At 42.1% G+C, this 27,403-nt stretch overlaps 1 protein-coding gene across 1 annotated transcript in view; it reads left to right on the top strand.

Moving 5' to 3' along the window:
- The first annotated feature begins 1,093 nt into the window (after positions 1 to 1,093).
- LOC129776292 (lachesin-like) overlaps positions 1,094 to 27,403 on the top strand; it is a 93,206-nt gene continuing 66,896 nt past the window's right edge. Inside the window, exon 1 of the mRNA XM_055781839.1 lies at positions 1,094 to 2,776. Coding sequence (XP_055637814.1) covers positions 2,686 to 2,776 — 91 coding nt within the window. The 5' untranslated portion in view covers positions 1,094 to 2,685. The remainder of the gene's footprint in view (positions 2,777 to 27,403) is intronic.

Genomic DNA, 27,403 nt, shown 5'->3' with positions numbered 1-27,403 from the left:
GATAATTGTCGCTATCATCAGATAATATTGATATGTGTGATTCTTTTCATCTTCTGAACACTATGCTGGAGTATTCTGTCAGCGTTACTCATTTCTGCGATGTAATAATTTGTCAGTATCGCGACTATCCTTACATTAATGATTCATTCTTCTTTGGATTTTCCTTCTGGAAGTTTTTAGTTTTTTTTTGTCGAATGTTTACTATAAAATTTTGACAATTTAATACGTGCCAGTCTGAAAGACCCTTTAAATAGTTAATATTTATCCTATCTGATCGGTACTGGTGCGTCTTTTTATAATCTGTATGGAATAATAACAACAGCCAAGAAACCTTTTCAAGAATCAATAGTGCATTTCCCCTCGGTTGGAGAAAACGCCGTAAAACGCCATGGCGACCGAGAGTCGCTTGGTATACGAATGAGTTGACAGATCTAAACGAAACTTCACGCGCTTTCAATTTTTAGAAAAGTAGAACGACGAACCTGATGAGACGATGAAAACTTCTGTCGGACAGCGAAAGATATCGACGAACACGGGATAAAGGTCAGCGGTGTTGTTCTCACGATAGACAGAACATCTCCAAGAATGTGAATCGGTCTCGATAGACTTCATTCAATTTTACGAAAAGCTTTTAAATCATAATTAGTGAGACATAGAAGAAGGACAATCTCTTCGGGATTTCCGGCAAATGACGAATTTCGTAAACTCCTAACACACAAGAAAATGATAAAGATGCTTGTGAAGATCTAAAACCGGGTTAAAGTAGCTGGGTAGAGATGCGTGTAAAGGCGAATGAACTGCAAAATACGATATTTGATCCTAAACATCAACATCGTCTGAGTCACTTGTTTAGTATTGTTTCAAAATTCAACGGATTTATGACCTAGTATTAGACAACCGGTGAACGAACTGAAATGAACCAAGCTCAGTGTGTCGAACTATGTCGACTCCACGAAAGCGCATGTGTAGCGTCCCAAAATGAACCCTCGATTCTCCTTCGGCTCCATGCTCCCGAACGAAACATGAGAAAACCATGTGTTTCAGTTACAAAAGCGATTGCCTTAAACCGCTTTCGTTTAGTCCTTACGCAAACTTTCGTTAGATCGTGTCAAACTTGGCGCGCATTGGATCGGTCTGAATTGTTCGTGCTTTTGGTGCTCTGCGAGGATAAGCCTCAACATGGAACTCACTCCACCAGCTGATCGGTTGACTGCACGCTGAACGTTGAGTGTTGATTATATCCTCATCCTCCCAACCGTTTTGCCACACTCGACTCGGAGGGTCATAAAAATGAGTGTAAATAGTATTGTGATGAGGACAAGGACAGTATGATTTGATGTTTGTTTATTTTACCAACTGGCGCTCCGTTCGGCTCGTTCCTATCAAACGGGCGGCACACGATGAGATAACGTGAGAAACGCGACCGGTCGAATGCTCAAATCTGATGGAAAATAAAGTATAATAATACAGCAGTAAAAATAGTGTATTGTATTGAGTTACTACGTTAGCGTAACCTCAAAAGAAAACAGTCGAAGAAAGTACGCCGAGGAGAATAAATTGACGCGTTATTTATTGAAAGAGCGAATTGATTTCGGTGCGCGATTACGGTTCCTTTCATAAATTTCTGATGGAAATGAAAGGAAGAAATTAATTATAATCAAATCCAAATAATGAATTTGCCTCATTTTGTAGACAGTTGACTCCAGACGGAAGCAAACGCATACCAAGCGTCGAAGCAACAGCGATTAAGAATGACGAATTTACTAAGTGGATGAATTAATATCAAACTATCGCCCTACTGTAGGAGCTAAAAGGCCTCTATAGGTGCCACATAGTTATAGCTCCAACTTGAGCCGGCGCACGCCCTCCTCGTCGTGCGTTGGTTTCACGTGAACGTGGTGTGTTCTACGAATCGAAAAAAATACTTCTACTTGTTGTGGCAACCGATTGGCGGAGATCCGACATACTCCCCATTGTAATAAATTTTTGTGGAAAGTACAATTTCGTGACAATCGGCAATAAAAACATTTCAAACAAAGAAAACCAAAAGTGTAAAAACCGGCGGTGGAACAACCGAAAGCAGAAAATAAAACGGAAGGGAAATCCCTCCACCCACGCCGACCTCGCCTTCGAATGAATGCCGGAAACCTTCGTACCACCATCGTCATCATAAACACTACCAGCTGCCGTTGGAAAGTGTGAGAAGAAAATATTTATTATGCAAGGATAAAGTGAAGTGAGAAAATTCAAAGTGTTTTATTTTTCCTGCATTCGTTCCCTTTCTGGTGTTGGTTCTGTTTTGGGTACCCCATGTGAGAAGTGCATGAATCGAAAACGTTAACAAAATATGGGCAGCAGTAGTGCTCATCCTTGGATGTGGTACAACCATCATCGCTTGCAATACCGCCATCATCGTCGTCATTAGAGGAACCACCAGCACTACTCATCAGCTTTGCTATTCTGAGCGCAAATACGAAGAACTGAACCGAAAAGCAAGCGTTTCCACTGCAACGGAAAAGTATTCGACTAACTACTATTCCTTCTCGAGCTGGAGTACAATTACACACACAGGACTTCACATAAGTACGTACTCAACAGCTTAGAGTTTCTTCCTTCCCCTGTGGGAGAAGAAAAAAAGAAGAAAATCTCATCGTCAAGGAAGGAAGGGTTTGCCGAAGTGTTAGCATGAAAGCATTAAAATCGAGTGCAATGCTGCTTGCAAGTGTTTTACTGATTTTAAATGGATTTCTCATCACAATCACGCACAGTGAAGAAGGTAAGAAGCTTGTCTGCTTACTAACGTTCAAACATACGTAACATGCATCCATGAATGTGCATAGGGATAGATAACTGAATAAAACGGCGCCACAGCACAGGACTGTCTCGACTGCCTACGGAAGAGAACGGAAACTTTGTTGTTTGCATTCTAATCGCTGTTTTGAAATGCATTTTACTTGCTTTGATGATAATAATCTGTAGATTGGAGAAATCAAATGCAGTTTGTGGAGGGGATTATTTTAGAATGAGTTTTCTTGTCAAAGGATTACGTAGAAACTCTTGCATTTGGAATAAAGAACTTTGTCATCGGAATCCTTATAATGCATGAGAGAATGTGAATGGGTTTGCATTTAATTGATGGTTGAATGCATTTAAACTAAAATTCCTTTGAATTCCAGGCATCCTAATACTAGGTTTACGGGACGCGTCATTTAAGCGCAATTCGCATTTTATAAGGAACCGTTTGTATTTTAATATTATCCCTTGAATGACTTTTATCCATGAAATACGTCAAAATGACGCGTCTCGTAAACCTAGTGAACTAATTTTTTGAAGAAAAATCATAATTAATTTATGTAATTTATGTTAACTCAATTAGATGATCGAGTTTATGTTTTGTTAGCCTTTCAACAGCAATTTTCCATATCGAAATGTGGCAGAATATATAGTTAGGCGTGTTTATTATTTCTAATAGATTTGTGTCATTTGTACATTTTTCGGAGACCTCATTAACACGTTAAGCCCCGCGTCGGTCCCTGGGGACTGACAATGAATTTAACGTCTTTTTTGTGGCAATCTCACCGAACCGACAGTCGAATTTTCGTTCGAAGAGTGTCGGCATTGGAAACGACAACAACCAAGCTACAAATAGATATTTAGAAAAGTTCACTATCGATTCGTTTGGACCGATGTGGGCCAGACGAAAAGCCCACTATCGGTCCACTATTTTGGCAGGGGCTCAACGTGTTAAGCTGTACAAAACAACGATATTATCAGTATTAGAATATGGCTGGTTTTGCTTCCGATCAGCTGCCAGGATTCATATTCTCAAGTTGGATAGGATACAATATCGTTGCTAGCGTATAGCCATGGGGTGTTTGCATTCGACACATACGATGAGTCTCGAAGTTTTGGCAGGAGTACCCCCGCTTACTCTTCGGTTCACAGAATTATCCTACAGATCTCTCATCCGTTGCAAGATCATGAATCCATTGGTGATTGATAACTTCGAAAATCTACTCCAACTGATTCCTCAGTCAAGTTTTATGTCTATATACCATGAGTACCTTACCCATGAAGTGAACCCTTCACCAGGCATCTCCAACCAAGTTTGCTTCCCATACTTTTGCAATTCCTCTGTCATTTTCGATCTGTCCATGCGACAAAAAATCCATGGAATCCCAGATCATCTACGCTCCGATTCTATTCCGCCGATATTTTCGGTAGAATATGGGAAAGTTAGATCTGATAAAATGTTCTTTACTGACGGTTCCTACATAAACGGGCCCACTGGCTTCGGCATCTTCAATGAAAATTCCAGTGCCTTTTTTTATTCTTTATTATAGAGACTTTCAGCCGTAGGCGAGTTCATCTCTTGACTTCCAGTGCCTCTTTCAAACTCAAAGATCCTTGTTCCGTGTATGTCGCTGAACTGGGTGCGACATACTACGCACTAGGGATCATTGAAACATTGCCCGTCGACCATTATTTTATTTTTTCAGACAGTCTCAGCTCATTAGAGGCAATCCGCTCAATGAAAGTTGATAAGCGCTCATCTTATTTCCTAACAAGAACAAGACATCTATTGAGTGTTTTGATCGAAAAATTATTCAAGATCACCACGCTAGATATGGGGTAAAGACTAGTTTTGATGAAACTAAAGTGTTAAGCGCATTTTAATTGATATCACATGACAATTTAAGAGTGTTTTTTTTGTGTCATTGTCATTTTATCTGTCATTTTTGTTGTTTTGTTGTGTATTGAAGCTTGCAAAGTTCGAGTTTAATGGAGTTTAATGGAGACAGCGATGTTGATGCTGGAGATAGTGACTCGGAGGATGACCCTTCCGGTTTTGGCAAACAAGTGAATGCCGAGAGCAACATTGAAAGAGGCCAATCACAAGAATGATCCTCGGGCAGCAGCAAGAAGCGGAGAGCCAGACAAAAATGACCTAAAATTCGGATGAGTGACATAAATCCAGCCTGGATCGATATCATGCAGATCAAGCACAGCATGCAGATGACACTCGAAGTCATTAGAAGTTAGGTTTGACGGAATAAATCATTTCAATAATAAGAATCCAACTGGTACCCAACGAAGGTATGCGTCTTGCAACCGGTGTACGACGTATATTTGCTTGAAGTGTGATGTGATGTATCACTGAGATACTAAATCCGATACACTGCCGTTCTACGCATAACTGTACTATGTTCTATGCAATCCCTATGAACCGTGGGACAATTATGCGTAGAACGGCAGTAACGAAAGTGCTAATAAATCATGAAAATGGTTGTTGAAGTTGAATTTTATGAAACAAAACTGTTTTGTTCGACATTCAAATGATTTCCATTTTTGATACTGTGTCGGCTCAGCGTATTAAATTTCGTACGTCAGATATCTCAACTTCCGAAGAACTCCAAACCAAGATATTGCGTTTCCCCCCTCGTTTCGGGACAAACCTAGATGGACTAGAAAGTTTTATGCCATTTGGATCAAGTTCTTATACACCTGGGCAGTAATGGGTTAATGGTCAGCTGCATCCCAATAGGAAGTATCCCGTGTCGGGCACACATACAGAGCATTGAAAACTGCAACATCCCAATTATGAGAACACTTGTAATACTAACCTCGAATAATCGATTACATATTGCTAACATAGTTGTAAGCAAACATGTAAGAAATATTGAACTACCGGCCCCGTTAGACTGACGCCATATGAGCCCTAATAAAAAAATGTATTTTGGATATTTGTGTCCTAGCCCGGTTCACCGGATTAATGTTAATCAATTCAACAAAAATGCTTGTTCGCGACAAAATATGAACACACTTAAACACACACAGCTTCGGAAATGCATTAAAAATAAGTGAAATATTTTGCAGATTGGTGGACAAATAAACAAACGTTCTTTCTGAAAATATAAATTTTTTTTTATATTGCAAACGCTCAATGTAAAATGGCGTCGAAAGAAGAGCAGATGCGGAAACCTATTGAAAAAGCTCATCGCTTCTGATTTCGTTCCTTGAATCTGGTGGTGACTGATTTTTACAAATAACATAAAATCTATCAATTAAAACTATCGCAAAGCAAACTTCTCATAGATGAATCGTTTCTTTCCTACTATCAACTGGAATGACATTCTGAATCACTGCGACATTGAAGAAGCCACAATGTTCATGTCTAATGTGCTACTCTATGCGATTGATCAGTTTGTCCCTAAAAAAACGAACAGGGATCCTCGTCATCCTCGGTGGACTAACTATCAATTGAAGCGTCTACGAAGAGTGAAACGATTCGCTTTAAAAAAAATTGGAGGAGTTGTATTCGAGACACGACCGCTTAGGACGTAAGACTACACAATCTTTTTTTTTTTAAATTTGTTCGTTCATCATTTCGGATATTATTTGCGAATACGTCGAAATTTCATAAATACCTCTTTAGTAAAAAGTTTCACGCGTCTAACAAAAGCACACAGTAGCAGCGATAAAAATGAAACATCGCGAAAATCACTGTTTACGAAAAATCGTTTCTCAACTCTCGGTCAAAACCGTCAACAAAGCTAGGAGCTTGTTGCATCAGAACAGAGCCGTTGCGCATGAGAGCAAATACGAATGTCAACTAAAAGCCAAACACTGATGGCTAGAAGCGACCTATAATCATTTGCACTCTTCTCTTTTGACATAGGACTATGTCTTCGATTTCTATATAGGGGCGTAGCTATACGAAAATTGTAACGATTCATTAAGAGTTTTCAAACGCATATGACTCAAAATCGTTATTGCGACATATGTTGTGTTATATACCATTATGTCTAAATTTATCCAACATTTTTTTTTGCTTAAAGCATGAACAGTGAATATAGTAAAAAAGGTAACAATTTGACGATTAAAAAGGGTATGTTTTCTTTCGATTGAACTAACCACTCGCTCTCCTCCCCGACGCAATGAGCAATCTTTTTACATCAATTCGGGCGTTAGATCACAATGTTTATATAATTGTGGTCCAGGATGTCATAATAACGGTCATGTTGTTTGGTTATGTAAAAAATGCAATTAATGAATTCAACTGAGTGCTGATTGAGAAGATTGAAAGGGTATACTCACGCATATCAGATTATGATAGCTTGAGTAGTCGCGATCTTAAGACTACGCTCCACATATATTTATTCCTAAGAAACCCGCTCCACTTCCTCGAATGCGCATACCCATTCTTCTTTCCCTTTCCTATACATAAGCAGAACTAAGCACCCAGTGGTATCAGTTCACTACAGCAGCTGAACGAACACGAAGAGAGCACTCATGTTCATAGTATACTCAATATACATCACCTGTCTATAAAGTTATTACAACTCCCTACTAATACTGTTTCGGGCAAATTTTGTAGTCATAGATTTATTTGATTTAGGCTTATATTCATGTAGATTTGACTTAACTATTTAGACTTTTGTTTAAAAATGATACAGGATGACTCTATGTCTTCTTCTGTATAATTGGATAGGGTAGTAATGGCTGTTATGGAATGTGGTTCTGGTTTCTACCACGTTATCTCAACCAACCCGTTTGAAGAATACAAGATCATACAGGAAACGGGTTTTTTCAGGGCTTGCATTTGATGCATCAAAAGAGAAAAAAATACAGATTTTGAACAAATAAAAAATACAATTCAAATGCAATTACTACACACAATGTCCTATGTCAAGATACCGTCCGTGCCCATAGGCCCAGACCCATCAACTTTTCTTTGCCTCCTTTGCCATGGCTCGGACGGTTGTGTTTATTGCAATGGCAGATGCACTTCAAGTGAAATATTCGCTAGCGTTCACAGCTCGAGGGGAAAAATAAAACACGAAACGAGCAGAATAAGCGACCTTTGTTGTTTCGGGCACAGAAAGATTCTGAGAATTTATCTCAGAGGAGATGCAATACTTATACGCTAGCGACAGCTTACTTACTATGCAAGGGTGAAGTTTACTTCGCAAATATTCTCTTTTCGCTACCCCTCTTCGTTGTTTCTATTCTAGCGGCTGCATAAGTTGCCCGTTATTGACAGCTCTGTTCGGGAAAGCACACAAATGGGCAGAAAAAATTTATGGGGAAATGGGAATGCTTCCAAGTTTCATCAATTTAAACCATATACAGACTATGGGATTGTAACGTATAGCATATCACACAAATCTTCAATCACAAAATTTTCGATTCTGATATGCCAAAATCTGGTATGCAAATCGTTAAAATCTGTTCGCAGCAGAAACAGTTATTACGGTAACTTTATTTCATAAAAACGTGACCTGTTTTCTGATTTCGCAACCTTAATGTAAGACGTAGTCCTACGTCAAAAAATCTCAAGATTTCGCACCGATTACCGGAGATTTGATTACTCTGTCGTTAACAAAAACCACAAATGTTTAAACAACGCTTTATTTAGAGTGCACCTTAACCGCGTTCGAACCAATCTATGTCTCAACCCGAAGAATTTCTGGAGCTACGTCGATGCCCAACGAAACGAAGTTGGACTGCCTACCGTGATGGTTCGAGATAGCGAAGAAGCATCAAACAGAGAAAGCATTTTTACGAGCGTCTTGCAGCCAGCAGTGTTCCTTGCTGCTTGAAATTTCATAATTCATATGTTTTCCCAGTCTTCAAAAAGGGTTACAGAAAAGATATCAAAAACTATAGAGGAATCGCCAATCTTTGTTCTGTTTCAAAACTATTTGAAATTATGGTTTTCAAATTTCATCTTTCATGCCTGCAGAAGTTATATATCCGAGCAACAACATGGTTCCGTTTCCAAATGGTCCATTTCAACAAATTTGGTATTATACACTTCATTCATACGGATTTCTCGGCTACGTTCGACAAAACAAATCATTCTATCGCGGTCGCCAAACTTCAACGCCGCGGATTTCACGGTTCTTATTGAGCTGGTAGATTCTTACTTGACAGACCGCATGATGTTGTAACAGGTGTACATTTGTGTTTTGTAGTGTTTAACATTTCTTGTAATATCCTGTTAAGTGTTATGTAATTATTTTCAATCTTGTACATACACTTACTTTCTAGTTAATTTATTTATATATTTATTCACCCACTTTTGGTAGATTCATTTATTTATTTATTTATTTATTTATTTATTTATTTGTTTATTTATTTATTTATTTATTCAGTTATTTATATATTTATGTATTTATTTGTGGAATTATTATGTTAATATTCAAATGTTGTTTCGTGCGTGATTTTTTTTTCATTCACACTTGCCAAACTTATGCTGAAACATAATGACTCAGTATAAATGAAACAAACTGTTTTCATGGAAATTGCACGTAACGATTTTCATATATTGCATGAAATCGTTGTGTTATGACTTGTTTGGCTGCATGACTGGGGGTTTGGAGAAATTCGCGGTTCAAAAAGAACATTATTTGCTTCGGCAAATATTGTTCTCCTGAAGTAACACAAGTAACACTCCTTGGAAGCCCGGCGCATCGCACAGTGGCGGAACCGTAGCTGTGAATTCGGCACGCTACAATGTCAGTAAAAATCGGTGACACTGTATCATCTCCTTTTAGAGTAACATCAGGTGTACCTCAAGGGAGCCACTTTGGTCCTTACATTATTCTTGCGTGAAGTGTCATAAACTCGCATATGCTGACGATTTTAAGCTATTCACTCCCGTAAATTGCTTAAACGATGCAGTATTCTTATAAAAGCAACTTGATCTTTTCGCTGTATGATACAAAATCTACAGAATGGATCTGAATCCATCGAAATGTTCAGTCATATCTTTCTCACCAGCTTTGTCACATTTTAATCTGTATCAGAAGGGAAAAATATTTCTCATCTGTACTTTTTCTTCAAAAAATATGTACCAAAAATCTGTACCATTGGAATTATTCATTGTATAGAAAAATCATGAAATATGAAAAAAGTACTCATTTGTTTACTAGAAAATGTTATATTTACTTGCTTACTTTATATCTAGATTTACTTACTACACATACTAGTACTTACGTATAAACGCTGCCGACAATTTTTATTTTTCCATAATGTAATGTTCCTGTACCGTACAGAATATGTACCGAAAATAACGAGAAAATATATATTTTCCAGATAAATCTGTATGTGGGGCAACACTGTTTTTCACGGAAGCGTTCACCTGTTGTGTTTTCGTATAAATTACGCAATGTGCTTTTAAGTATCGTTGAGATCACCATCAACATCTTGGTGTCATCCTCGACTCGAAACTCACATTCAGAGAGCACATCTCGTATATCACCGCTAAGGCATCCAGACTACTGGGTCTTACCTTCCGCATCACAAAACACTTCAAGGACATACTACATTAAATCTCTTTACTGTGCATTGGTTCGCTCAATCCTTGAGTATTGTTCAGTTCCACACCGACCGAACTGAAGTGACAGCATCTAGCAGCATGCAGAATTTGCACACCACACCACAAACCACGAGTACCCCTCCCACAGCGCAACTATGAGCCAGCCATCGCTAAACCACGCTGTGCTCGACGGCATAAAAATGCACGCTTGCCGCGGCACGGCATTCAGTTTTGCGTGAGCAGTGGTGCAGTGCACATCGGAGCAAGCAGCAGCAGCAGCAGCAAGAATATTAACAACAACAGCAGCAGCAGCAATGAAACTGCATCGTCGGCAGTAAGAAGTTGCACCGCCGGCAAGAAGAAACCCGTTCCGGTGCCACATCATAAATGTGACGCGCCTACTGCGGAACGTATCATTCGTCATAAAACCATCGAACAGTGAACATCACAGTGAATTCAAATAGAAACAAGAAGAGAAAAGTTGTAAATAAAATGAAAGTGTAAATAGTAGTCTCCAGTGTTTGCGTCCGACCGCCGGAACATCCAGTCCTCCATCTCTGCCGCAATAAAAAGAGTAAATAGAGTTTTCACGAGAAAGCCTTTCTCAAGGCTCATCAAGTGCAAGCGGTTGCTGCTAGCCAAGCGCTAGTCCAGTCCAACTGCGACGTTGGCTTCATGAGGCGAAGCCAACCCAAGGAGTCCGGCCCAGTTGCCCTCCTGGGAAGGAACACAGCGGTTCCCGCTCCCACCCGGCTCGGTTCCCGTTGGGAACGCGAGCACCCTATATCGACCGGCGCATTACAGTCCACGCATTGCGTAATTTGCCATGGAACGGTCCTTCAAACCTTCCAAATTATGAATATCGTTGTGATTTGATTGGGCTCGATTTACTGAGCCTTCGAGGAGACATCGCTAAGGCGACCTTCATAGCTGACCTAATTCTCTCGAATATACTGTTTAGATCTTCTCGAATCCATCAATTTTAATACACTGAGCTTCCAGAGATATGTAAGATATCGGTTGAATTGAAGTATATAGTATAGAAAACAATTACTCTCTTCATTTGTAAGACTGGCCATTTCAACTTTATTGTTGTGTTCAGGCGCGAAACATTCAAAAAACAAAAATTCCACTGTTTCATAACTATAGAACCAGATGGAAAAACTCTCACTCCTTTACAAAATTGACGTTAATTTAACATGAATTACGTAGGTCATCTTAAGTTCTCAATCAGTTCAAATAACTAATTCGAGGTGTTTACGACCAAGCTGCGCCATGTTGTTGTGTGCATCTCGTTTTACGTAGAGGATACTGCTCGTTTAAGATCTTCAAATGGCTCATACTGCTTGTAAGCTGCATCTACTGTTCGTCCGATCACTCCTCATAAGTACCTGACAAGGTTTTGATTTGGTAAACAAGCTGACCAGTCCAGAATCTGACGCCCCTATTCATCAAACCATACCATAACCTTCCGGATTTTATGAATTGATGTCAAATTACCCAATAATCGAATTGTTTTCGATGCAAAAACAGCTGTGAATGATTCTGAAGTACTTCGTTGCACTTCTAACTACTTCATTAGTGTTGATGGTAGGCCATCTAAACCAGGCCTTTTTGAGAAAATTCTCCCCAAACCACCAAACCGCCGCCTGCGAAGTTACGAGTTGAAAAATTACATGACACGTTCGGTAAGTCTTGCCAGTATGAAGAAATTCTATTCAAGTTGAATTTCTTTTTATCAGAGAAGTTCTCCTGAAATAGTGAAACCCATAGGATTAGCTTCTACTTTAGCTTTTGGACTCGCAGCTTTGAAAATGGGATTTTTATGGTTTGGGGAGAAATTTCTCAAAAAGGCCTGGTTTAGATAGCTTACTATCAACACTAATGAACAGTTAGAAGTGCAACGAAGTACTTCAGAATCATTTACATTGAAGAACTTAATTGTTTTTGCATCAAAAACAATTTGATAATTGGGTAATTTTACATCAATTTATAAAATCCGGAAGGTTATGGCATGGTTCGATGAAATCTGGCTTCAGATTCTGGATTGGTAAACTTGTTTACCAAATCAAAACCTTGTCAGGAACATATGAGGAGTGGTCGGACGAATAGTAAGTGCAGCTCACAAGCAGTATGAGTCTTTTGAAAAGCTTAAACGAGCAGTACGAAGTATGGCTATTAAATGACGAGACTGGTTACGAAAAAGGGTTATATTTTAAAAATTACGGTACAACGATATGCTTCCCTTCAATATACTCCCCTTGGCTCATCACAAACCTTTCCATACGTTTTTTCCATTGTTCAAAACAGTGTTGAAACTCTTCTTTCGTGATGGCTTTCAAAAGCCGCGTTGCTTTTTCCTTCGCCTCTTCTACGGACTGAAATCGGGTACCTTTCAACTAGGATTTGATCTTGGGGAATAGAAAAAAGTCGCATGGGGCTAGATCTGGCGAGTACGGAGCATGTTCGAGCACTGGAATGCCCTTATCGGCTAAAAAAATGGGTTGGTTATATCTATGATATAACCGCAAGGTTGGCGTGGGACTACCTTAGCTTAGCAATCATTTGTTTGTATTGATTAAATTTTAGTTTGAATGAAAAAAATTCCGAATTCAATTGAATTCAATATATTTGCTTTGTGAGTAAAAAGATTGTGTAATTCAGTCGGAACAAAAATGTCCCTGATTTTGCATGAATTTGCAATACCAATTTCCTTACGCTCCATAGATTTGAAGTCTGTGTTAGTGAAACACATTTCAGTCGGAACAAAAATACCCCTGACTTTCATGTATTTGCAATGCCGATTTCCCTGGGTTTTGGGTGCTGGGTTTTGATGGCGGTGTTGGGGAAACCGTAAATCGGGCCAATCAAAACGAGGTAGTTAGGGCGTTTAGATAACGCTTAACATTTTACAGTTATTCAATTGTTTATCTAATGAAAAATAACTTTTTATTAATTGCGATAGAAGCGTAGAAATATTCCCTATGAATTGATGCAAACATTTTTCCGATCCAGTAAGAAATGTTCGAGTTATAAGCATTCGGAATCTTTCATTTTGTCCTGCATGTTCTGTGTTTCGGTTTTCATTTCACCCCCCATATACTCCGGTTAGACGTAGTCCCACGTCAAAATTGCTTCACCGACAGCGCGTTATGGGCAGGTGCGTTGTTGTTCGTATTTTTTGTCACACATGATTACATCTTCAAAAACGTGTTTTCGTACGTTTATAGCAGACTCTTCAAGCTACCGAACGCACTGATCGTTTTCACCCCACACCTCTAGGGCGCCCTCCAGGCGCGCAGTCTTGTTATTTTATAGCCATACCTCGTATCTCCAAACTACTCGTCTGACCAAAATGCGATTAAACCCTTTCACTGCGGCAGTGTGCTTCGTCGGAGTGATACCGCTGTACGGAGCATTGCGCCGAAAAGTATGCATATCGCGCTGATGTGATCAATGTGCAGTATCACCCTGATGTCTTCTATAGACGACACTCGTAGAGAAAGGGTTAAGAACAGAAACTAACGAAGATATAAATTTATAATTATATGATAATGGAAGTATTTTTTGACGTAGGACTACGTCTTTCATCAAGGGTGCCAAATCAGAAGCAGGTCACGTTTTTATGAAATAAAGTTAACGTTAATAACTATTTTTACTGTGAATGGATTTTAACGATTTACACACTAATCGTATCGTTAATTTTCTAAGATTTGCTTGATATGCTATACATTACAATCCCATATTCGGTATATGGTTTAAATTGATGAAAATTGGAAGCATTTCTTTTTCCCCATACATTTGTTGTGCCCATCTGTATGCTTTCCCGAACAGAACTGTCAATAACGGGCAACTTATGCAGCCGCTAGAATAAAAGCAACGTAGGTGGATAGCGAAAAGAGAATGTGAAATAAACTCCACCCTTTCATGGTGAGTAAGCTGTCGCTAGCGTATAAGTATTGAATCTCCTCTGAGGAAAATTCTCAGAATCTTGCTGTACCCGAAACAACAAAGGTCGCTTATTCTGCTCGTTTTGTGTTTTATGTTTCCCCTCGAGCGAATTTTCACTTGAAGTGCATCTAGCATTGCAAGAGAAGAGTGCAAATGATTATAGGACGCTTCTAGCCATCAGTGTTTGACTTTGTGTGTGTTGCTTGTTTTCGTTGCGCGAAATTTTGAACTTATTCATTTCCTGTACATGTGAATAGCACACCTTCGATACTTTTAGTTGCCACTCGTATTTGCTCTAGTGCGCATCGGCTCTTTTCTGATGCAACAAGCTCCTAACTTTGTTGACGGCTTTGATCGAAAGTCAAGAAACGATTTTTCATAAACGGTCATTCTCGCGATGTTTCATTTTCATCGCTGCAACTGTGTATATCTGTTAGACGCGTGTTTGATACTTGTTGAATGGCGATGCACGAAAGATGCCTCTCGTTGAATACTCAGTGCAATGCGTGCATTGATATTGTATTGAATATAAACAAATCGTTACAAACCCCTCGAATTTTTCAATTGACAGCGGAAAATATCCAACAATTTAAGCTGTTTTCTGCAAACAACATCTTCCCTTTTGAATTATTCAGAAGTATAGAAAATACGAGAAATGCTCATGAATAAGGATAATCTCGAAAAACTTTAGTATGCAAACACAGTTATCATATCTTCAAACAGTCTCCAATCTGGGACATCATGTAAACAATAAGAAAGCATTCAGTTAAATTGAAAATAATACGGATGGGAAGCATCACGCAATATAACACAAAAGCGCAAATGATTTATATAAATAAAAAAAAGCTCAAGAGTGAAATTTTTCAAATGAACACATTTCAAAGACCCAGTCCAATGTCTTCGTCAAGGTTCTAGGCAGTCTCCCATCTCAATAGTCTCATTATGGAATGTTTTACGATCAAAAAATTTCATTAGCAGTCCCGGGAGAAAATTCATATCGAACGAGTACAAAGGAAGTACCTGGTAGCTTTATCATGACTTTGCCAGAAATATGCGTGTTTCACGGCAGCAGAAGCAAGATGGTAAAAACGGCAATAAATTTTCACTAAGAAAACAATAGGATATCATCCATACTGTGCTCGTACCAGCATCCGTTCGCCCGTGCCCCGGCCAAAGCAGAGCAGAACAGCCCACTCGAACTTGGGACTTTTTTTATCAACACAGACGAGATATGAAATTTTCCTTTCGGCGTTGGCTCCCTATGGACGACGAGCAGCTGTATCACCTTCCGTACCCGATGGCAACAGAACGCTGTTCCGTTAACACTTTATGATAGTTTTCAGTTCATGTGGTTTCGTGAAGGTGTGAAGGTATAAACAAAGATTTCTCAATTATTCTAACGAATGCCTTCTTTTATTTTATGGCAAAAGTGCAAAATGGTTAAGCGTCGCGTGAGTACGTCGAAGAAATGAACAGAGAGATGAGAATTATGTTCTAAACGAGGTTTATCATCGATTCTATACTTCGTTGATAAGATATTCCCAGTGAAGGGATTAACGCAATATAGTTGGATATGTGTATTTTTCGTTCAAAAATTTATTTATTCCGAAATAAATAAGATGAACAGACTTAGATTTCCCGTTGTCCTTCGCCTGTCATAAATTTCGTCCCATTTCTCAAGCGGTAGCAGATCAAAATTATTAGATCGAAACTGTTAACGTACTGACAGTTTTGCTAGTCACATCCTTGCCGCCAAACACCTGTTTGTGTTGCATCAGATGGAACTGAGCATCCAACACACATGAGATGGAGACGGAAAGCTTACACCTTCCCCAAATGCCAAACATGATTGATTATCGCAAGAGTACGTGTTTAACAAAAGTTGGCTTGCAGTTGTTGGATCAATCCATAAGTAGTCATTTATCATGCTGACTGGATTCTTTGTGCCCATCAGTTCATAATAAATACATATGAACAGCCAACAGGGGACAAAAAGCTGGACTTGACATGAATCCGAAACAAACGCGACAAAACTGAACTGAACGGGGAAAGGCTCCGTAGGGACGACGATACACCCTCTTTTCTAAATTAGTCCGCGTGGTGAAGAGATGAATGTGTTCTGTTGTAGTGATTTATTACATTCCATAAATATAATTTCAACTCCTTCTCACTTGCTGATTTTTTTCTCACAGAGCTTTGTTATCGTTGAAATTTTCACATGTTTTTGTATGATAATAGATTTCTCTTCTTGCACACGCTAGTCTAGCAAAGAGCATCAACTTGAGCAGGGGAAGAAATAATTTGATCGGTGATAAAGGAGCACGAAACAACCCCGAACCTTTCATAAGAACGATCATCTTGTTGTTTTTTTTTCGACCGTGAGAACAGAGAAAATGGATTAGTTTTTTTTTGAGTATATTTACGAATCCACTCCTGCTTTAGGGTTTCACGAAATTGTTGAATCGCGTGATGCTGTGTTGTTCAGAAGATACCATGACAGCTTCATCTCAACTTGAGATAGATAAAGAAAGAAACATGAACGTTAGAATAGAAGTGGCAAAAGTTTTATCTGGTACTATCAGTAATTGGATAATTACAGCTGGAAATGAAATGATATCAAAATACATGATTAGCATGATACGTTACGAATTCTTCTGTAATCACGTAATCCCCAAAAATATTAATGATTTGGTGCTTCCTTGAACATCGTTGCCGTATTGATAACTTTATCGGATTTTTGATTTCAGGCATTTAGGCTTTTACCCTTCTAACCAGCCACTGTATTATAATGTTTTTTGAATTATCCTTGCTCAATTTCAGAAGAAAAAAATAATTACTGAACTACACGAATTACTGAAAACCGTAGCATAAATCATTCGTATATTTCCAATATAACTTTTTAATAAGTAGGTTAAAAATACGAATATGGTGCCGATTTTTCCAAAAATCATTCACTGTTTGCGCATTATAAAATTTGTTCTGAAAATGGTTAATAATCATGAGAAAAATCGGTTCTAGCGTAAAACCAAAGGTTTATTGTATGTATTGATTTTAAATGTTAAAGGAAATCGTTTTAAAATTATATTTATTGAATTTTCATGAATATTCTTTTTCGTATATAGAGAGACTAGTTGGTCACACAACAGCGGGGCTAGTTGGGCATACGAATAGCACTGTTGTAGAAATTGCTCGTTTGAGAGTAACGCATATAAAATTTTTAGGTATACCGGTTAGGTTTCACTACGCAAGCTATAAACAAATATAGAAAACATGTGTTTTACTGCTAAACCCAGTGTATTTGTAATGAGACAACCTGATACCAATTACCGCACAAACCACTTGCAATATAATTGCCACATTCGTATTTTTTGCTGTAAAATTTTCATTAACATTAATTTTCATAAACGCTAACATATCAGAACTCACAATAATGCATCGAGTAATGTAGCATACCTGGAGGTAATTTCAATATCCTTAGGGGCGAATGGTACAAGTGTTAAAAAAATGCAAGCAAGAAACCGGCTGTGCGCATCAAATTCCGAATTCTGATGCCAGCTATATAAAAGAGAGACGAAATGCTAATTTCCAACAACGGAATTCCACGCTATCAATTAAAAAGTCGAAAGGTACCATTCTAAGCCGAGCCAGACTTTTGAGGATTTTTATGTAGTTTTCAGATAGAAAACATATGAGAATTTAATTTTTGTTTACTCCACAACATGATAATTGTAAACTGTTTCTCTTTTGATTTAATCAATTAATTAATAATGAAGGAAACCTCTAATGGTAAAACGGTTATTATTTGATCAAAAAGAACATGCCTATTATATGATAGACATGTCCTATATATTGACAAACTCACCCCGCTTGTGGGTTTAGTTGGTCAATTTATTCAGTCATACACTCGACAAAAAAATTAGAGGAACAGAGTGCGAAGTCGGAAATTTTAAGTAATTTTTGACATGCTTCAATTTCGTGAAAAATCAACGCATACTGATGGGATGTACATCATTTCGAAGCCACAACTTTCAGGTACTAGAATATGCATATTCTAGTACCTGAGAACGTGCATATTTTTTATCTTGGTGTGTGTAGGTGTAGTAGGCAACAATATCTGAAAGAAATGAAAAATCGATTTTTTTTGTTATAAAAAAATATTCTGGGCTAACACAATTTTTTGATAACCAAATCAACAGTAAATCCAATTAACCTTATCAGCCGGCTTTCATTTGGTTCCTGGAACGTTCCTGTAGGACCTTCCCATATTTCAGTTTGAATGAAAAATTACCCCTTCTTTTTGATGATGAGTTATTCAATAAACAATCATTGCACCGCAAATCGAAAGGTAGTTTTGAAAACTCCAATAAATTCTGCACAAGGATAATTTATTACTTTAACGAAGAAAAATGTATTTACATTTTTTGCATCGATTTCAAAAAAGTGTCTAGAACAGGATTTTTATAGTGCTTTACAAAATTCACTGTAATTCTGCAAATATCGCAGTAATTTCTAATATTTACGGGCAAATTTGTAGCCTAGTGTATTCCCTCAACATTTGTAAACGTTTCATATTGATACGTTCAGCCATTTTTTCTAGCCGATCTTTCTAAATTTGGAGTAAATTAGAGGAGCATTTAATCGCAAATCGTACCAGAAGTACAAAATCCTAAGCGACTCTCAGAATGAACGATTCGTAACTTTCTTCTTCATGTTTTATTTGTTTTGAATACTTTGAACCCTTTCAAGAGTTCTGATAAGACATTGAAAATGATCTTTCGGGTCTATCTCATAAACACCAAATACTGTATACCATGATTGGGTACCTAAACATCGAAATATTAGCACTTTGCTGTTGCAGATATCGTTCTTGAGTATATAAGCAATGTGTCGCTAGCTAGCGTTTCGCAGTTACTTTCCAGTACAAAATGTAATGCCAATATATGACGATTTTCATGCCAATTCGACTGGCCATTGGCCGCACCATCTCAGATTGTAGTAAACCGTTGCGGGTGTAAGAGTATTGATCAATTGGAACAGTCAGCTACCTTGCATACTTAAAAACATCAAAAGAGAATTATATAATACTTTTTGAAAAGGACCAACGATTTTTTCTTATTTTTTTACAAAAACTATAATACCTGTAAAACTTTAATCAAAGAATGAAATGTAGCAAATTTTCTAAATTTTCATAAAAAATATTTTCAAAAAAGTAACACTGAGAAAACATTACTACAAAAAGTGAAATAATTTTTTTCTCAAAAACGTATTTTTTTAAATTCTAAAAACAGAACATATAAATAGTCCATACGCGAGAACTTTTTTTTTTTAATCGTAAATCGTTATATCGTATAAGTTTAAAGGAGTCAAATTCCTAACTGTATTGTTACTAGTATACATTTATATTTTTCCTTTCCTTAATTCTAGTGGTCATAATGTACTGCGGTTAAGGTGAAGGTGGAAGCTAGCCATTGTAGTAGTATAGGTAAACCCTCGTGTAAAAATGGGGTAATAGTGTTTGCGAGAGAAGAGCAAAGCACACGTAAATAGATCAATTCACTTATCAGACTTATCTCACTTCTTAACTAGGCGAACCTAGCCAGAATTTTCACCTGCCCCCGGGCTTCTGAATGCCAAAGGGGGACTAGGCTCTGCGGAATGCACGTATCTGCATGCTCGTGCTGTTTTAGTCCTGACCGAGGAATTGTCGGACAATCGCGCAGGTGCTAAGGATGACCGACTTTTGGATGCCGGCCAATTCCTTCTCGATGTTCAACACCTTTAGCGCTTCCAGAGGTGTCTTCGGGATAATTCCAGTTCCAGAGAGAACGACTGGAACAATTCTTGGGACCTCCCTTAGCCCCCACAGTTCCTTGAGCTCCACGGCCAATGGTCGGTACTTGCAGATTTTGCGACCGTGGGTCTCCTCCAGATTCTGGTTCAGTGGAATAGCGACATCGATGATGGTGACTTCGCGGTCGCTCTTGTCGTAAACCATTATATCTGGGCGGTTGTGGTGGATCGAGAGGTCGGTCAGAACAGTGCGATCCCAGTACAGCTTGAAACGGTCATTTTCCAGGACAGGTGCAGGCAGGTACCGGTAGTTTGGTACGTTGTCTTCCAGTAGAGCACATTGGAGCGCCAGTTGTCGATGAACAATACGGGCCACGTTGTTGTGGCGCTCGGTGTAGGCTGCGTTGGCCAAAACGGGACAGCCTCCCATAATGTGCTCTATGTTTTCACCTGGTTGATGGCACATCCGGCAAATGTCATCAACGTCTTGATGCCAGACGTACCGCCTGCAGTTTCTCGTCGGCATTATCCTGTCCTGGATGGCTATCATGTCGGCTTCTACTACTGAAGAGAGTTCACCACGCGTTAGCCACAGATTAGATGCGGCCTTGTCGACGTGTGGCCGGTCCAGTTGATGGGGGTGGGCACCATGCACTGCCTTCTGCTTCCAAGCTGCAATCTTCTCCTCCACTGTCTGCAGATTGCAGTTGAGTTGGTACTCCGCTTGCGCCAAGTGCAGAGCGCTGTATCCTCTGTCGGCGGCGCAGACAGCCCGGTATAGCGCGTTTTGGTTGGCGCGTTCTGCGAAGTACTCGCGCAGTTGTCGTACCTGGGCAACACACAGTGCAGATATGTCGACTATTCCAAGTCCCCCTTCTTTGCGTGGCAGTGAAACTCTCTCCAGTGCCGATTGGGGATGGTGCATTCCGGCCTCTTTGAATGCTTTCCTCATCCTCCTCTCAAGGTCCTCTAGGTCAGTTTTGCTCCATTTGACTACACCAAAACTGAAGGTCAGCAGGGGAACCGCGAATGTGTTGATCGCGCGTACCTTGTTCCCCGCGTTGAGGAAAGTCCTCAGGACACAGTTCACTCGACTCAAGAACTTGTCTCGCAGCTCCGTCTTGATGTCGGAGTGGCGAATCCCGGTGAGCTGTCGGAATCCAAGATATTTATAGGATTCGCCACGAACCATGTCTCTTATGAACTCGCCGTCATAGACCTCGTAACCTCCGGATTCGGTAAGCTGCCCTTTCAGCAGATGGACACAGCGGCACTTGTCGAGGCCGAACTCCATGCAGATGTCCCTGCTTATGTCTTCGACAACCCGGATAGCTACACCTAGACGCTGACGTGAATCAGCGTAGACCTTGAGATCATCCATGTAGAAGGTATGGGTCACTTCTTCGTGGGCGCCGTCGCCATACCTTATTTTATAGCCATGACCGTTTCTATTGAGCGTCCTACTGAGGGGGTTCAGTGCCAGACAAAACCAAAGCGGGCTGAAAGAGTCGCCTTGGAATATCCCCCTCTTTATCTGCAGCGTTCTAGACTGCAACACATTTTCCCCATCACTGAGGTGCAGAGACGTACTCCACTGCCTCATCGCATGCTGCAGGAACCTAACGACGACGGGATCAATTTTGTAGAGCTCCAATACCCGGACGAGAAACGAGTGAGGTATGGAGTCATAAGCCTTCCTGTAATCGATGTAGGCCATACTTAGGTTCCGCTGGTTATATACCGCCTGGCCGACTATGGCTGCGTCGATGATGGCCTGGTCTTTGCAGCCATGCGTATTTTTCCTGCATCCTTTCTGCTCTTCTGCGATGATATGGTGTTGTTCGCAGTGGGCAGAAACTTTGGCGGTTATGATGCTGCTTAATATCTTGTACAGACTCGATAGGCACGTTATCGGCCTGTACTTTGATGGGTTCAATGTGTTGCTGTCTTTCGGGAGGAGGAATGTGACGCCACGGGTGGCGAATTCAGGGAGGTTGTGTGGGTCACGTAGCACCTTGTTGAAGCACTCAGCTATCTTTTGATGTGCGACGGTCAGCTTCTTGTGCCAGAAGTTCTGAACACCATCGGGGCCCGGTGCTGCCCAGTTCCTCAGGTACCGCGAGGCTTCGCGGACATCGTTCTCTTCGACGATGATAGCTGGCATCTCTCCAATTTCACCACAACTCTCCTCCTCCCGTCTTAACCACATTTGCCCGTCGCGATGTTGTACTGGGGTCTCCCAAATACCAGCCCAGAAGTTCGTCACATCGCTAATATCTGGCAAACCTTCGCGGTAGTCGGGCTTCTCGTCGCTAATGTGGTCGTAGAACGCTTTTTCGTTATCTCTGAACATCCGATTTTGTTCCTGGCGCTTTGCAGAGTCAGAGTAACGTTTCAGCCGTTTAGTTAGGACGCTCAATTGCTGTACCAGTGTGTCGAGTTTTTCCGTCAGCTGGTGAGCTCCCAGCTGGCGAAGTTCAGTAGGCCGCACGATCACAGCAACTTGGCGACATAATTTCGCCGATCTGCTGCCTCTTTTGTACGCCATCAGTCTTCCAATTGCGGCGCGCTTGTTTAGGATCCGTTGCTCCAATCTCCTTCGCCATGGAGGCTCACGCCTTTCACGGAGATGTTGGAGCAGTCCGCCTCTTGGCCTAATACGGTATCCTAAACTTTTGGCGGTCGCCACAGCAGCACAGTAAACTTTCAATTGCAGCTCCTCCATGTTCTCAGCATCAACCAAGTGCAGCGGAAGAACGTGCTCGTTCATGAGCTTTACTGCACTTGTCAGCCTGCGGGAATGCTGCAACTTCGGGATCCTGGGGCGCGACAAAGGGTCCGTGTCGCGGAACTGTGAAATCGCCTCGTCGTAATGGAAGACCAGATCGCGTAGTAGTTGTTGATCTGGCTGTGGATCTTCCGGCTCAGGGGGTTGTTGTACTGTGGCCTCCACTGGTGCTGATTCGCGTGCCCCACTCGCGAATGAATTGCTCAGCCGTACTGAACTTCGTCTCGACACATCGCTTGCTCTGCTTGTTCTGGAGCTTAGTTCTCTCTGCACCTGCTGCTTGATCTCGTCGACTTGCATTTGGGAGAGCATATTGTTGCGTACAATCGCTCTACGCCTCGCGTTCATCGCGTTCTGATCAAGCCTCCCGACGAATTCTGGATACGCTTCCTCGAACATTGTTAGTATTCGAGGGCGACCGCTCATGTCCGTCTCCAAAGCAGTGTAGATGTAATAGGCGCGGATCACGAATTCATTCATTTCGTGTGTCCACATGATCCGGCGCCTAGTGGTACCCACAAGTGTGGACGACTGTCGTCTGGCAGTCGCAACACGTCTCGTAGGCGCAGCGTTTCTTGGGTGATGTCGATGGCTGCTGTTTCCGTGTGGCGGTAGCTCTTCGGGTTGAACCCGGCTGGTGGCCCGCTCTTGCACATCGCCCTCCAGCCGCTGGCCGCTCGCTCTTACGCCCGTTCCAGGACCAGCTCCAGTTCGGGGACCCTCCTCGGGTGATCGCATTCTAATTACTCTTCGTGAACGTAGCTCCATTTTCTGGGTGTATCTCCTTTGCCCGGGAGACAGCGGGTTGGCAAGGCCTCCATGACCCGGGAGGCCTTCCCCGGGAGAGATATAGCGCTCTGACTCGCTCGCACCCCCTCACTTAGCCACTTTCGACACCCGTTCTCGGAGCCAAGACCAGGTGTGTGTTTCCAGTTCACGCCCGATCTAAAAATGTCGTCATATGATCTTCGTGGAGGCGTGAGATAGGAACATTTGAGACCAACAGGCAGGCTCCTACCCTATGTTGATCCCCATTTGAGAACCAAATTGAGTTTTTTTTTGGCAGACTTATCTCACTTCTTAACTAGGTGAACCTAGCCAGAATTTTCACCTGCCCCCGGGCTTCTGAATGCCAAAGGGGGACTAGGCTCTGCGGAATGCACGTATCTGCATGCTCGTGCTGTTTCAGTCCTGACCGAGAAATTGTCGGACAATCGCGCAGGTGCTAAGGATGACCGACTTTTGGATGCCGGCCAATTCCTTCTCCATGTTCAACACCTTTAGCGCTTCCAGAAGTGTCTTCGGGACAGTTCCAGTTCCAGAGAGAACGACTGGAACAATTCTTGGGACCTCCCTTAGCCCCCACAGTTCCTTGAGCTCCACGGCCAATGGTCGGTACTTGCAGATTTTGCGACCGTGGGTCTCCTCCAGATTCTGGTTCAGTGGAATAGCGACATCGATGATGGTGACTTTGCGGTCGCTCTTGTCGTAAACCATTATATCTGGGCGGTTGTGGTGGATCGAGAGGTCGGTCAGAACAGTGCGATCCCAGTACAGCTTGAAACGGTCATTTTCCAGGACAGGTGCAGGCAGGTACCGGTAGTTTGGTACGTTGTCTTCCAGTAGAGCACATTGGAGCGCCAGTTGTCGATGAACAATACGGGCCACGTTGTTGTGGCGCTCGGTGTAGGCTGCGTTGGCCAAAACGGGACAGCCTCCCATAATGTGCTCTATGTTTTCACCTGGTTGATGGCACATCCGGCAAATGTCATCAACGTCTTGATGCCAGACGTACCGCCTGCAGTTTCTCGTCGGCATTATCCTGTCCTGGATGGCTATCATGTCGGCTTCTACTACTGAAGAGAGTTCACCACGCGTTAGCCACAGATTAGATGCGGCCTTGTCGACGTGTGGCCGGTCCAGTTGATGGGGGTGGGCACCATGCACTGCCTTCTGCTTCCAAGCTGCAATCTTCTCCTCCACTGTCTGCAGATTGCAGTTGAGTTGGTACTCCGCTTGCGCCAAGTGCAGAGCGCTGTATCCTCTGTCGGCGGCGCAGACAGCCCGGTATAGCGCGTTTTGGTTGGCGCGTTCTGCGAAGTACTCGCGCAGTTGTCGTACCTGGGCAACACACAGTGCAGATATGTCGACTATTCCAAGTCCCCCTTCTTTGCGTGGCAGTGAAACTCTCTCCAGTGCCGATTGAGGATGGTGCATTCCGGCCTCTTTGAATGCTTTCCTCATCCTCCTCTCAAGGTCCTATAGGTCAGTTTTGCTCCATTTGACTACACCAAAACTGAAGGTCAGTAGGGGAACCGCGAATGTGTTGATCGCGCGTACCTTGTTCCCCGCGTTGAGGAAAGTCCTCAGGACACAGTTCACTCGACTCAAGAACTTGTCTCGCAGCTCCGTCTTGATGTCGGAGTGGCGAATCCCGGTGAGCTGTCGGAATCCAAGATATTTATAGGATTCGCCACGAACCATGTCTCTTATGAACTCGCCGTCATAGACCTCGTAACCTCCGGATTCGGTAAGCTGCCCTTTCAGCAGATGGACACAGCGGCATTTGTCGAGGCCGAACTCCATGCAGATGTCCCTGCTTATGTCTTCGACAACCCGGATAGCTACACCTAGACGCTGACGTGAATCAGCGTAGACCTTGAGATCATCCATGTAGAAGGTATGGGTCACTTCTTCGTGGGCGCCGTCGCCATACCTTATTTTATAGCCATGACCGTTTCTATTGAGCGTCCTACTGAGGGGGTTCAGTGCCAGACAAAACCAAAGCGGGCTGAAAGAGTCGCCTTGGAATATCCCCCTCTTTATCTGCAGCGTTCTAGACTGCAACACATTTTCCCCATCACTGAGGTGCAGAGACGTGCTCCACTGCCTCATCGCATGCTGCAGGAACCTAACGACGACGGGATCAATCTTGTATAGCTCCAATACCCGGACGAGAAACGAGTGAGGTATGGAGTCATAAGCCTTCCTGTAATCGATGTAGGCCATACTTAGGTTCCGCTGGTTATATACCGCCTGGCCGACTATGGCTGCGTCGATGATGGCCTGGTCTTTGCAGCCATGCGTATTTTTCCTGCATCCTTTCTGCTCTTCTGCGATGATGTGATGCTGTTCGCAGTGAGCAGAAACTTTGGCGGTAATTATGCTGCTCAGCATTTTGTACAGACTCGATAGGCACGTTATCGGTCTGTACTTTGATGGGTTCAATGTGTTGCTGTCTTTCGGGAGGAGGAATGTGACGCCACGGGTGGCGAATTCAGGAAGGTTGTGTGGGTCACGTAGCACCTTGTTGAAGCACTCAGCTATCTTTGGATGTGCGACGGTCAGCTTCTTGTGCCAAAAGTTCTGGACACCATCGGGGCCCGGTGCTGCCCAGTTCCTCAGGTACCGCGAGGCTTCGCGGACATCGTTCTCTCCGACGATGATAGCTGGCATCTCTCCAATTTCACCACAACTCTCCTCCTCCCGTCTTAACCACATTTGCCCGTCGCGATGTTCTACTGGGGTCTCCCAGATACCAGCCCAGAAGTTCGTCACATCGCTAATATCTGGCAAACCTTCGCGGTAGTCGGGCTTCTCGTCGCTAATGTGGTCGTAGAACGCTTTCTCGTTATCTCTGAACATCCGATTTTGTTCCTGGCGCTTTGCAGAGTCAGAGTAACGTTTCAGCCGTTTTGTAAGGACGCTCAATTGCTGTACCAGTGTGTCGAGTTTTTCCGTCAGCTGGTGAGCTCCCAGCTGGCGAAGTTCAGTAGGCCGCACGATCACAGCAACTTGGCGACATAATTTCGCCGATCTGCTGCCTCTTTTGTACGCCATCAGTCTTCCAATTGCGGCGCGCTTGTTTAGGATCCGTTGCTCCAATCTCCTTCGCCATGGAGGCTCACGCCTTTCACGGAGATGTTGGAGCAGTCTGCCTCTTGGCCTAATACGGTATCCTAAACTTTTGGCGGTCGCCACAGCAGCACAGTAAACTTTAAGTTGCAGCTCCTCCATGTTCTCAGCATCAACCAAGTGCAGCGGAAGAACGTGCTCGTTCATGAGCTTTACTGCACTTGTCAGCCTGCGGGAATGCTGTAACTTCGGGATCCTGGGGCGCGACAAAGGGTCCGTGTCGCGGAACTGTGAGATCGCCTCGTCGTAATGGAATACCAGATCGCGTAGTAGTTTTTTTTTTGTTTGGCAGACTTATCTCACTTCTTAACTAGGCGAACCTAGCCAGAATTTTCACCTGCCCCCGGGCTTCTGAATGCCAAAGGGGGACTAGGCTCTGCGGAATGCACGTATCTGCATGCTCGTGCTGTTTCAGTCCTGACCGAGAAATTGTCGGACAATCGCGCAGGTGCTAAGGATGACCGACTTTTGGATGCCGGCCAATTCCTTCTCAGTATTCGAGGGCGACCGCTCATGTCCGTCTCCAAAGCAGTGCAGATGTAATAGGCGCGGATCACGAATTCATTCATTTCGTGTGTCCACATGATCCGGCGCCTAGTGGTACCCGCAAGTGTGGACGACTGTCGTCTGGCAGT

The sequence above is a fragment of the Toxorhynchites rutilus genome, chromosome 3 (genome assembly GCF_029784135.1).
Source record: "Toxorhynchites rutilus septentrionalis strain SRP chromosome 3, ASM2978413v1, whole genome shotgun sequence".
Taxonomy (NCBI): domain Eukaryota; kingdom Metazoa; phylum Arthropoda; class Insecta; order Diptera; family Culicidae; genus Toxorhynchites; species Toxorhynchites rutilus.
This window is presented reverse-complemented; position numbering and strand designations above follow the sequence as displayed.